This window comes from Amblyomma americanum, chromosome 3, assembly GCF_052857255.1.
Source record: "Amblyomma americanum isolate KBUSLIRL-KWMA chromosome 3, ASM5285725v1, whole genome shotgun sequence".
NCBI classification, from domain to species: Eukaryota; Metazoa; Arthropoda; class Arachnida; order Ixodida; family Ixodidae; genus Amblyomma; species Amblyomma americanum.
Window position 1 is genome coordinate 140,368,250 of NC_135499.1, and position 12,440 is coordinate 140,380,689.

A 12,440-nucleotide genomic window follows, 5' to 3' on the forward strand; every position below is an offset into this window, starting at 1 on the left:
GTCTCCTTTAAGCAAATGTAATTCGCCAGAGCACAAAGCTGAAAGCATCACACGGGGAAATGGCAGTTGTCTCGTACTTATTTATTTATTTTCACGCTGCAACGTCGCATGAGGCTATGGCAGGAGGGGACAAAAAATATATACAAACACAATAGTAACAATCACCTGCACATTAGAGGAAACGCGCAGTAAAAAGGCAAACCACATGTGGGGTCAGGAACGGAATTCCAAACTGCTATAGTGCGCGGAAGAAACTGTGTTTGATGAAACACACGGGAGATATAAAAGGTGAAATGATAATGGCTTTGAAAAATTTGAATAGTTGCTAAATGACTTAAACTACGGAGAGCTATAATTAACGTGCTCAAGAAGTTTAAACTTTCAATATGAAGACGTGAGAAAGGTTTAGTGAGTGAAAAGAAGGCGAAAAGTGTCTGTAATAGAGGTGAAAAGAAAGCAGACAGCCTTTTTTTAGACCTATTCCAATTTGTTTATATACCCACAAGCTTATGGAAATTACAAATGACGCAGGGGTTTTCTAGGATTGTGCCGATAACGGTTGTTTATGCAAGCAACTTGGTATCTAGTAGAACAACACGAGAAATGCGGCGCACCTGTTCGAGCTACATTACGAGAGTTTTGTTAGAACTCAGATCAATGTGTCTAGACCATGACATACCGTTCTTGGTTGCAAGGTCGGGGTAGTTTTACTCCGGACCTATTGTTTGGTAATTGCCTCTGAACGAATTTGTGAACGACGAATGAGATGTGCGCCTGATGCACAAGTTCAAAACAGTTTTGAATCAATTAATGTTAATTCGAAATTCATTTATTAAGATCGGTGTTATCAGTTAATTGTGATTTAAAGCTTACTTTAATGGTTTTAGTTATTAGTGATGCCTTATTGGCTTAATCTGAAGATAACTTATAACAGTATGCTTTAGAAGCAAGAGGCCAGAACGCAGGCACTGTTGGGGCTTCCAACTAACATTATTGTATATGAGCACTACTAACAATAACTTTGTCATTCTCAAAGGTTCTGAGGTGGATGAGAGAGGAGAAGAAAGTGAAGAAGGTTCTCCCTGGTCTGCTGTGAATTTAAGATGACTGCTTGGATGTTTAATAAGTGTTATTGCTCTACACAGACGATTGCGGGGAGGCATAGAACAGACGCTACACAAGGTTATAGTAATAAGTTAATGATTAAAAGTAAAAATAAAAAAGAGATGCCTGGTTTTTTTTTATGGGAACTGTCATCCTCGCCGGGTACACACCAGTTTACAGCGGGAACAAGCTTTCCCCTGACCTGCTGCTTTTCTTTACAGGGATGAAATGCTTGAAAAATGAGTCTTTGATCCCTTCGTGTGAAGATCAGGCCACCTTGTGCCATAGCGCTATTTGGCCAAAAGATGTCCTTGCACCATTTAATAACAACAAAGAACATCACCATGAGTTACGTTTAGAAAAATTACCTGGGGAAACTCGAATTACAACACATTGTGTTGAGTAACCTGATTTGTGCCCGAATTTGTAGTCGAAGTATAGACCCGACGTTTACATTGCCATTGCGAATCTATCTCGAACACCCCCCCCCCCCCCCCTCCATAAAAAGAACAAGCTAAAAACTACTGCCCTATATATGCAGCGCGAGTACCCACTGAGACTGTTAAATGTTACACTGGTTTTTGCGTCTTCAACACTGAATCGGACACATATCTTCACTGTTGATTAAGTTGCGGGCGATGTTGACGAGATACTTTGGACATTATTGCATAATTACATTCGTTGATACACAAGAATACATTGGATTGATATTCTGAATGAGGGAACATGACCGCTGGTTTTGTTGAAGGAGAATGCTATCCAGTTATGTTTTATTCGGAATATTTTCCTTTTTCAGGATATTTGAGGCGTAAAATTTAGAAAAAAGAGAATTGTTACGCGGTTTAAGGGAAATTAAGAACCTAAATTGTCTCACTTTTTCCAAATTGACGGAGTTTTTAAGCTGTTGTAGGCAGAAAGATTCTGAAATAGGAAAGTTTGGGTCGAATTGAGAGGGAAATTTTCTGTTACGGCATGAAAAATCACTGAAGCTCTTTTCAAAGGGTTAATGAGTGAGTGAGTGAGTGAGTGAGTGAGTGAGTGAGTGAGTGAGTGAGTGAGTGAGTGAGTGAGTGAGTGAGTGAGTGAGTGAGTGAGTGAGTGAGTGAGTGAGTGAGTGAGTGATGTGACTGCTGTACTAACAGCGCTTTCCGTGATGCACAAAACGTAATGACTGACGTCACTTGCATTACATGAAATATTTTGTTCCGACCGACACGGACCACTTATATAACAAAGCAGAAGTTTGCGGCACACCGAAATTAAGCAGTCTGCGTCAAGTTTCAACATATTTTTACCAAATATTTTACACCTACTAATTTCTGTCACACCTAAATGTTAGCAAGTTCGGTCCGAGTGGTCCCATCTAAAAGAAAGCAGTCATGCCGTTTAGATCGAAGAAAATTTCGATGCTCAGTGTCCAGAGCGCCCCGCACTTTCTTTCCGTGGTGAGTACGGAACTCGTTTTTGCAGCGTTGTAAGCAAGTTAAAGGGACGGATTTGTCTGTACTGTATGCATTCGCGCTCTGTAATGGCGTTTGAAATGAGAGGACGAATAAACGTAAATATGATGCAACGGGAAAAGCTTAAATGATTCACGTTCTATGTTGATGCGCAGTATACAGTTATAGCTGGAAAGTGTTACACGGAATATTTATTCTCAAAGATCGAAGCGGTTGAAACTGTTCGGCAGGCGCACAAAACTGCTGTTAGTAAATATGAAAATTCGTATGAGTTTATTTACATCAATTTCATGTTGGAAAAGCATAATACGAAACTATTTGTCATCTATTTGTCATTTGATAACGGAGGTCGTCGTTAAACCTCCTCTGGAATTTATCAGGCATTCCGAAGAGCGTGAAATCGCTTAACCTCTTGTGGTGTAATCGATTCCTGTGAGAAAAATCGCAATACTTGAGTTAGGCTTAATTTAGAAAGAAGTGAGCTAAATTTCTGATCTGAATACATTTACAGCGAGTTATAGAAAACTAACCAATATCTCAGCGAGGAGAAATAGCACTTTTTTTGCGAAGTCTGCGTGTGACGTAATACATTCATGCGGAGAAATACGCATAACCAAAGGAACGCATTGTCGCGCTTGCGAAAAAAAAAAACAAATTTAATTGAAACATGATGAATGGGGCTTTTTTTTTCGGTAACAGCTACCATTGTTTCAGGTTTAAGAAGACGCTTCAAGTCAATGTAGGTGTAATTAATGCATCTCAGAAAACAGCGGACAGCACGAAATGGACACATACGTTGCTCATTCACAGGAACGCTCACTCAAAACAAAAACAGGAACGTCCACCAGAGGTATACTTGTTAAAACGGCGAAAAGACGTTTCGGCTTCCCTACAGAAGCCTTATCTTCACTAAACGAAAAACCCGAAACACGCAGCTTAAACACAGGAACGCTGATTTCCTGGTTGTGTTTCTCGTGAAATTTATTCATCTTATACTTATTTGCACAACCTTAATGGCCCTTTAGATGGGTTTTACATGAATAGTGGGCGTATAACGTGTTGACAAAACAGCGATTCGATGGCTGCATTGAGATGAACCCGACTTGGATGGACGACGGCACTTGTGAAAAGGTTGTTCCACAATGTGGCTGTTTAGATTAAAAAAAAAAAGAAGTTAGGTCGCGATGCGTACTGGAGGTAGATAAACGGCCTTGCGGTAACTTGTAAACAGCGAAAAGATGAGCAGGCTAAATTATTTCTTGAGGTAAGCAACGCTGCATGACGCAGTGCGCATGTGTGCTATAACGGCGAGATGATCAGTGGTGCGCACAAGAACCTCCGTTTACAAAGTTCGCTCGGCCCCCTAAACAGTCGGTCGTACGTAGCACTCGGCACTTAAATAGTTTATTAAGTCCGGCACTTTTGACGCAGCAGAGATTATCCTTACCCCTCACTTCTACACACAAAGTCAAGACCGTTACGGCTACTCATTTGTGTCCAGTTGCACACACGTTATCAGTGCATATTAGTAATGACAGGCAATTCTGTAAAGAGTAAGACTTTGGTCTTAGCTATATAGTTGGTGGCTACGAGACATAACTGAAGAAATGCAAGCAAGACAAGCGCCAAGCGCTTGTCCTCTCTTGTTTCGCCCTGACGTTTCATTGCGTCAGTTCGCATTTCTTCAGATGTACGCGCTGGATAGAATTTTCTTCCTGAATACCAATGCAAGTGAAACAATTAGACAGTCAGCCAGATAGCTATTTTTGTTTGTTATTTATGCAGGCATCGCGGCGCATAAATAACGGTGGCCACCATGCGCTCAATGCGCCCTATGGTGGGAAGTAACGAAAATATAGACATATTTTTCGATGCATATCGTTAAGTGAGAAAATTCTAGTGCTTTTGTGTTCCATTTTCAGACTTAGCGAACATTGAGACGGCAAGATTCTGGATAGACTGGGCGCAAAACGATGGAACAGTTAATCGTTGTCCGTTGCTGCACCGATGGGTGTGAATATTTCCGTAACGATTATTTTCATTCGTCATTTGAACACTGAGCTCTTTGCGAAGCCGGCTGACACATTGAAGGGAAGTTTAGTTGGTGAACAGGAGTTTGTGTCCGTGTTCCTTACTCGGGGACAATCAATACACAGATACAATGCATTTTTCATTTGTTAGACGCTAAAATCCGGAACAGTATACTTTGAACAACGTTCTGTACTCATTATTAGCCATTACATCTTCTATAGATTTTACTATATTAAAATGGCTGCTCAGTGGACATTTTGCTGCTGAGTGTGACCTCAGGGATTCGGTTGCGTCATGTCCAACATTCTTGGACCAAAATTTTGAATATTGAAAAATTGTAAGGCACTGCTGTTGATATACTGAAGGTAACGCTCCATTATTCTGAAGTGCAGCAAAATCTTTGTTTTAAATATTTTCCACCGCTCGCATGGAACAATTAACCAAGGGGGGAAGGCTTTTGATCATAGAAAAAACGTTTGTAGCGAGAAAATGTAAGTCTGTCGAAGCGAGATGAACAAATATATTGATTGTCAAAGTTAAATCTTACAATATATGAAATAATTGCGTTCATAAACTCTTTCTCGTTTAAAAATGCTTTTGTCCAGAATTGTTGGTTATGGTGCGGACCGTATTTCCATGGCGGATGATTCCAAGAAAGCCAGTGTACACTCATACTCATGAATGTGAAAGGCCGCATAGCCCGTCAGTCGTTATACCACGGAAAAGCCCACTAATGTTGTTTTATTATTCAGCATCAGTGCTGAAATCCCGCGGGGGACTTTCGAGTGCCGTATGTTGGTTTTCAGTTGACTATTGGCAGCCGATAGAGTATCGAAGGCCGCCTATACCGGTGAATTTTGTATGGCCAGAATTTGCGTGCGGGGAGGATAATAAAGCTACTGGAGATTGACTGGTTGTCTAGCGAGCGGGCAATATTCTGCCGAAAGGTGGCAGTGGAACTCTCGCCCGTCATGAACTGCGCCGGAAGTCGCACCTAAGTCGGGAACCGGCGAGGGAAAAACCCCCAATTAAAGCAGCGGTTGTTGAACTACTGCTGCTGCAGGAGAATTACAACGGGTCTTTCTACAACACGGCCGTTTTCGGGGCCACCTCACGGCCGCACTCGGCGTGTGTGCGCGAGAGTGTGCATACGCCGCGTAAAAAGCTTTCCGCGAACCTTTTACAATCAACATTTCTGTCTTCTGACTCGAACGGCGCCATGTGTGTGTTGACCAACGCCGGCGGTGATGCAAGCCTGCCGCCGCCGACGGGGCCTTCTAGTGCGTGGCGCTGGCGAAGCGCATGACTGTCGGTCCTGCTCCTTTTCTTGCCCTCCCCATTCTTCCCGGCACCAGATTTATGCGCCGAGCGCCAGCACTCAGACGGCGGCAGCCGGATGACCGGAAACGCGGGGTCCGCGATGAATAAGTGAATCAAGTGAGTGGGTTCTCCCGGCGGTGCCGTCGTCGGAAGTACCGACGCCGACGCCCGCGCGCGCGCGCAAGCGCCGGCAGCGTCGCTCTTCGCGGCTTCGCGATTTCCCCCTCTCCCGCGCCGGCGGCGCGCGCGAGGGTCTCTCTCCTTCCTCCTCCTCTCTTTTTGTCGCGCATTCCGCGTCGGGACCGAGGAGGGAAGCGATTGTCTCGCGAGACGAGTGGTGCTGCCCCCACCACCAGGCTTCCATAATTGAAGGCCCCGCTGCTGCTTATAGTATCATGCGCAGGGCATCACGCCGGGGACAGCGGCAGCAGCAGCAGCCAAGAGTAAAGGGGGGGGGGGGGGGGGGGGAAGCGATGTTCGCGCGAGGAAGGGGAAGGTAACGGTATGAGGAAAGGTTAAGCGTATACGGCGCTGGCTTTTTGTTGTCCGCTCTGTTCCACCTCAGCTCTCATTGGAGGGAACAGTGAAGGGCCGGTATCCTGGGGGGTCCTCGTCGGGCCACCCATAAGCAGGCTACGGCGGCGCGCCTCGCCTCCCATTGGCCGAAGCCCCGGAGGTGGGGGAGGGAGGGGGAATCGATGAATCTTTTCGAGTTCGCCGTCTCGTCGCCGTCGGCAGGCAGCGGCGGCGGCGCGCGATCGGAGCCGCAATAGAAAATCAGCAAAAGTAACGCCAGGTGGGGGGTGGCTGCGGGAAGAGGAAGAAGAACAAGAGAAAGACGACACGGCGGGAGGAGGGGAGAGGGAGGGGTGCGAGGGAGAAGAAAAGAAAAAAAAAGGGGCACCCGCGCGAAACGTGGAGACGGCCCGGATCCAGAAGGGTCCAGGACAGGTACGGCCGACATGCGCTCGCCCCGGACGACAGCCGCGCGTCGAGGTGTGGTTCGGGCCAGGGTACGACGCTGAGCGGCTCCGGCATGGCGCCGCGACGGTCTTCCAGCGCGCCGCTGCGCCAGCAACGCTTGTGGCCCTCATCGCCGCCGTGGTCCAGCGCAGTGATCGTGATCGCCTTCGTCCTCTTGTGCTTCTGCTGCCTGCCTCCCGGATCAGAGGCGGTGGGCTCCGACAACGTGGCCAAACGCAAACCGGGCCGGGGCCGAGGCTCTAGATGGTGGTGAGTGACCGTGCCACTCGTCGTCGGTGCTCGAGAGCCACTCACTCGACAAGGGCGCACTCTTCCCCTCGCTAACGGGTTGTTTCTCTTCTTCTGTGCTCCCTTCTCAGGTCACGACTCTGCATAATCCCGGCCGCCTAATTATTATGCCCCGCTGATCGGTATCGCGCGCGCCGTCCGTTCATCCTTCTTCTTCGCATTCTCCTCCCGCGGAATATTCTGCCGGACGGGGAGGAAAAAGCTACTCCTCAGCTTTGCATTGTAAATCAGTGCCCCATGGCGTCGTCGGCCCCCGGCGCGCTCTTTATCGACCGGCTCGATCGATGGCAGCGCGCCAATAATACGGGCTCACACCAGATTCAATGAACTCGGGTCAGCCGCCTTTTCACTTGAACGCGCTCCAAGTTTTCTTCGGCTCGTCCTTCGGGCAGCCCATAACTGCCCGCGTGCGGGCAATATTTCGTCAGAGAGCAAACACCCCGGCTCACGTAAGCGAGGACGCGTTTTCTGCACCACGCGCCTATAGGCTTTTAGACACTTATTACTTTCGGAAGCCACTGTTCATCTTGTTTTGTCGCTGCTGCACAACAGAAAAGTTGCGAGGCAAGTCTATCTCCCGAAGCTTCGCTGCTACAAAGCGATCAGCGTTTTTCGATGAGAAAAACAGCTCGGCGTCCTTGGGAAACCATCGGCCTCCACAGCCGCGATGCTTGTAAAGACGTGCTGGGTCGCCAACGTCACGCACTGACTGCGCCATGTGTAGCTTCGCACTTGCCAAAAGCGCAACTTTATACTTGCCAATGATAGTTGTATCCTGTACACGTAGCGAAGCTGGAAATGCCTGCAAGGCGCTTACTATTGATTTTTCCGCCGTAAGAGCTAGAAGTGAAGGCCGTAGTTATTACTGCGTTCAAGAGCATGCACAGCTTCCCGAAACACGCATGTCTAGAGCACGTTTCTCTTTTTAAATCACTCCTTGTGTAAAACAGAGTTTCCAACGCAGTTTCCTTTCAGTTGCATTCTAATGCAGATGACATGTTTGCACTTCTTTTTAAAACCGTAATTGGTAGCGATGTCCAAACCCTACTGCGTAAAACGTTTACAAAGCTGCCAGAATCGAACGTGCAGTGCTCCTCATAAGAACTGAAAGCAACTGTATGCACGCCATCAGCGATGCGCAATCTCTTTGCTTCTAAACTGAAGTGCACCTCAGTGAATGACGCTTAGATTTCTTCGCATCGTTTATTCATTTGTTTACAAGGCACACTAATGCAAGGGAGATAAGTGAGATGATCATTTCGCAAGGAGCACTTGGGCAGACAGACGCGGCTCTCCTGAGCGCTCTGCAGTCGACAGGAGCGATCGACACCGCGCTCGAATGCTCGGCAGCCGAAAGCCACCTGGCCATGACGCGTCGGCGGAGGACAAACCGTCAGAAAAAGTGTGGGTTTTTCGCTTCCAGCTACAGCCGGGCGGGGGAGACCGCACACGCTCTCAAAGACACGTGTAACGCACGCACACGCACACTCAGCTCGCACGCCTGCACGAACTAATGTTTCGCACCGTCGCCTCGGATAATGAGCGACCGCGCGAATTCGCCGAAGTCACCCGCCTTGGAGCGACTCGCCGCGCGTCGGCTTCGAACGGAACCTGCCATTTCGGACATTGAGCAGAGCGTCTGTGTGAGCGGTCTGAGTGCACATGTGTTCGTGTTTGCGCACACGTATACACATACACACATGCACACAAACAAACTCTCAACAGTGCGCGTTGACGCGTGGACCTCTCTTTCGCTGCATGCTTGCTAGCTTGCGTGCATTCTATTGTAGCCACACGACCGAGGAGCGTTCGGCCGTCGAGTATATATACGTATAATGGTTTCAGGCAACAACGTTTTGCTGCTGACCGCGTAATCGCATGCAGGTTTTGGACATCCGGTCGGGAAACGGCGCCGTTCGCAATGCGACGGAAAATGATGCTCCTCCGGGCGTTCACACCATTACTGCTGCCCAAGGTTAAAAGTGACCCAAGGGTTTCAAGGATACAGCGTCCCGTGTGTCCTCGGCAGCTGTTGCGCGTTAGTTTTGAGGCTTGCTCTATGCTATATACGTTACTCCTATCCTTTTTCGGCCTTCTAGCTATCGCTCGCTGTTAATTTTTCGGTGTCATGTTTTTAATTGAACTTTTTAGTTGTTTCGTGAACGGTGCATTCTTTGGTAGTGCTATGTAAACATAAACTACAGAGAACGAGCCAGACGCAGAAAATTGTGAATTGTCTACAAATACAACCACCTTACAAATCAGGATGTGTGCATGTCGAATTCAATGGCTGCTACAATTACAGTTCAGAAAAGTTGGGTTCTGACAAAATGAATCAAGGTTTAGCTTTTACTTGTCCACAGTGAACAGGGCGGTTTTCGTGCGAAATTTGCTTTTATCGACACTTCAAACACTACGGGCCGCTGCGTGTGAACCACACTTCTACCGACGCAGCGCCTAAAGTGCAGTGATTTGCCGCCAAGAAGTTTTTCAAACGTGTTTTTACTGCCGGATAACCTCGACAGTCTGGCAATGCCTGTTGGTTTAATGCGAAAATGTTTGAGTCGAAAGCCTTGCGTTAATTTAAGACGGCTGCGTTTCTGTGCCCAAAGCGGTAGATATTTACTAGGGACACCTGGCCGCATGGGTATCATTTGTTCTAGTTTTTGTTCCTTATTTAAAACGCTGCCATTCTTCAACGACGCCAACGTCAATGTACAACACGAAAGAAGGCTGCAAAGTGCTTTTTTTTCCTGCTATTTGCAAGCGAGTTGATAGTATACGACACGTTTGCAGTGACCGTTTTGTCTCATTGTTAGGACAGCTTCCCCGCATGGGCACTGAACATGCGGAGTAGCAGGTCTTCGAACGTTCCATCTGCGATCACGTGCTTCCATTGTCACGTGGACAGTGTCGACGTTACCCCGACAAATTGCATACCTATCATGCGATGTAGAATCAGCTGGATGGATGATAATGGCATTACCTTTTGTATCAGGTGGCAGCTTGCGCCACCTATCCTCTACTTTCCCCCTTGTTAATTTTTTTTCCGTTTTCCTTCTATTTCGCTTTTAAATTGTCTAGTTTGACTATCTTTTTCCTCTGCAAATTCACCCCTGCCTTGATTTTCTACACTTCCAGCGTTCAGTACCTTGTCCTCGGTTGCCTGACGACCACCGTATTGATCATTAGGGGGAGTATACCGTGGAAGGAGAGCTTCGGGAGTTGGGGAGAAAGTTGATAACTGCGCAGGGCAAGATGTTGACGTCAGAGAGCGCCCCGTTTCTGTCTTCTTTACTGAATGAATGGGAGCGTTTCTTGTTTCTATCTTGCGCGGAATTCCGGGACTTATGCATCCGTCAAGCGACCGCTTGCTTTGCACTTAGAAGCCTCAAAACTCACCAACGGCGCTGATGCCTTACGGCTGTTAGCGAGGGGCTTTGCACGCATGCGCCATTGCTCAAAATGAATGCGTAACGTTTTTCTGTATGAGGTGTATGTGAGCGCACACGAAATAGAACTGCTATAGGCGATGGCAACATTATGGTTGATATCAGACATGGATTTTTGTTTTTGAGAATTAGGGAAAGTGAACTAAACATGCTGCGAATGACATTCGATACGACAGCGAAAAAATAGAGAACTAATAATGATAAACGCAAGAAATTCTTATGCGACTTTTTCTTTAATGCATACCTTTAAACTTTCCACGGCAAAACGAGCCAGTTTTTGTGCTGTTTTGTTTTATATTGCTTAACGTCCCAAAGCGACTCAGGCTATGAGAGGCGCTGTATAGTGAAGGGCTCCGGACAGTTTCAACCGCCTGGGGTTTTTTAACATGCACTAACATCGCACAGTACACGCGCCTCTAGCAATTCGCCTCCATCCAAATGCGTCCGCCGCGGCCGGGACAAAGGAGCCAACAACTATAGGGCATTATTAAAACCAGGACACTGTGCGCATGGTTACCAGGCACCATGCAAATGATACCGTTCCGGCGCGCACCACAAGGGCCAGTACCCTCAAATTTCAAGTCTCATTTCAAGTTTCATCAACTGTGGACGCACGTTCTTGAGGCGGTTGCAGAAGCGCGTAATTTTTTATATAAAAAATAATCTACATTCTGTCTGTGGGCCAGGCTTATGTAGCCGCATGTTCTTCGGCGAGCGAAACCATCGCGCAGCACTGTATGGCGGTGAGCGCATACAGGCGCGCACCGCACACGGAGGGCATTTTGTAAGGTGCAAAGCGGCGTATTGAGGCAGCTATCATCAGCAATTCAGTGGAAGAGGAAGGGAGACCGCGAGGGAGGAAAAGAAGAAGAAAAAGGGAAAATATGGCGGAGGGTGTTGCGGGGGCACTTGTCAGCCCTGATGGAGATGGAGTGGCCCCGGCGTGTATAAGTGCAGGGCGCGCGAGAAAGTACAGCGCTCCTCAGTCAGAGCCCGAATGCGAGCATTCTTTTCCGGTGACGATTTGTAAGGGTGCCGTGATAGATGACAACGCCGTGAATGGACGTGCAAAGTGGGGGAGAATGGCAGAGGAAAGGCTCTCACACCGGAATTGTTTGGTGAGAGGTGATACAGCCTGCGACTGCAAAGCTCACGAAGTTGGTATATATATGGGAGGCTCGTTCGAGGATATATATATACACGCGGTATAGTTTGATATCGAGCTGGTTTGCGTTCCTCATTATGCAGGTTTTTTTCCCTTGCCACTCGTTAGCTACATGTACCCATCACTACCGGGTGCATTCGCTTTCATCTGAACGTCTCGAGTAAGTCAGCATCGTAGTTTGTCATGCGACTCACTTTCGCTTATATCAAACTTTTACCTCTGCACTCTAAAGAATTTTTTTTTTGTACGAAACATCGGCGCTGGCATAAAAATAAGTTTCGTAACAGCCAATATTACGGAAGCTCCGTTGACAGCCGAATAATCGAAGTTGTTGGTGCAGCTGGCTATAAAAAGCTCGCACACAGAAACGAGATAACTGCCATAGATGTGTCACTCCCGGTTGCTTTTAACTAGTAGCAGAGAATTAGCGCCCAAAAAACGCGCTCAGTATGAGCGTGATCTTCGAACCTTTCAAGAAAGCGCCACTTTCCATTGCATTTAAAAAGACCATAAAAAGTGCAGTTGCAGTGCGCGCAGGAAGTAACCTGCAATTACGACATTAATTTTACTCACATGCAGCTCCATACAGTGCCAGTTGTCCCTTGTAAAGTTCTATACAAGCTGGTCATTTTTGAA

General features: G+C 47.2%; 1 protein-coding gene across 2 annotated transcripts in view; it reads left to right on the forward strand.

Annotated features, from left to right (window-relative positions):
* Positions 1-6,625: 6,625 nt before the first annotated feature.
* The window catches only part of LOC144125026 (protein Wnt-1-like), a 63,717-nt gene continuing 57,902 nt past the window's right edge, over positions 6,626-12,440 (forward strand). Inside the window, exon 1 of one of the 2 annotated variants that reach the window (XM_077658060.1) lies at positions 6,626-7,145. In XM_077658060.1, coding sequence (XP_077514186.1) covers positions 6,952-7,145 — 194 coding nt within the window. In that variant the 5' untranslated portion in view covers positions 6,626-6,951. Of the gene's footprint in view, positions 7,149-12,440 lie in introns of both variants that reach the window. The other variant, XM_077658059.1, reaches the window with a different exon arrangement.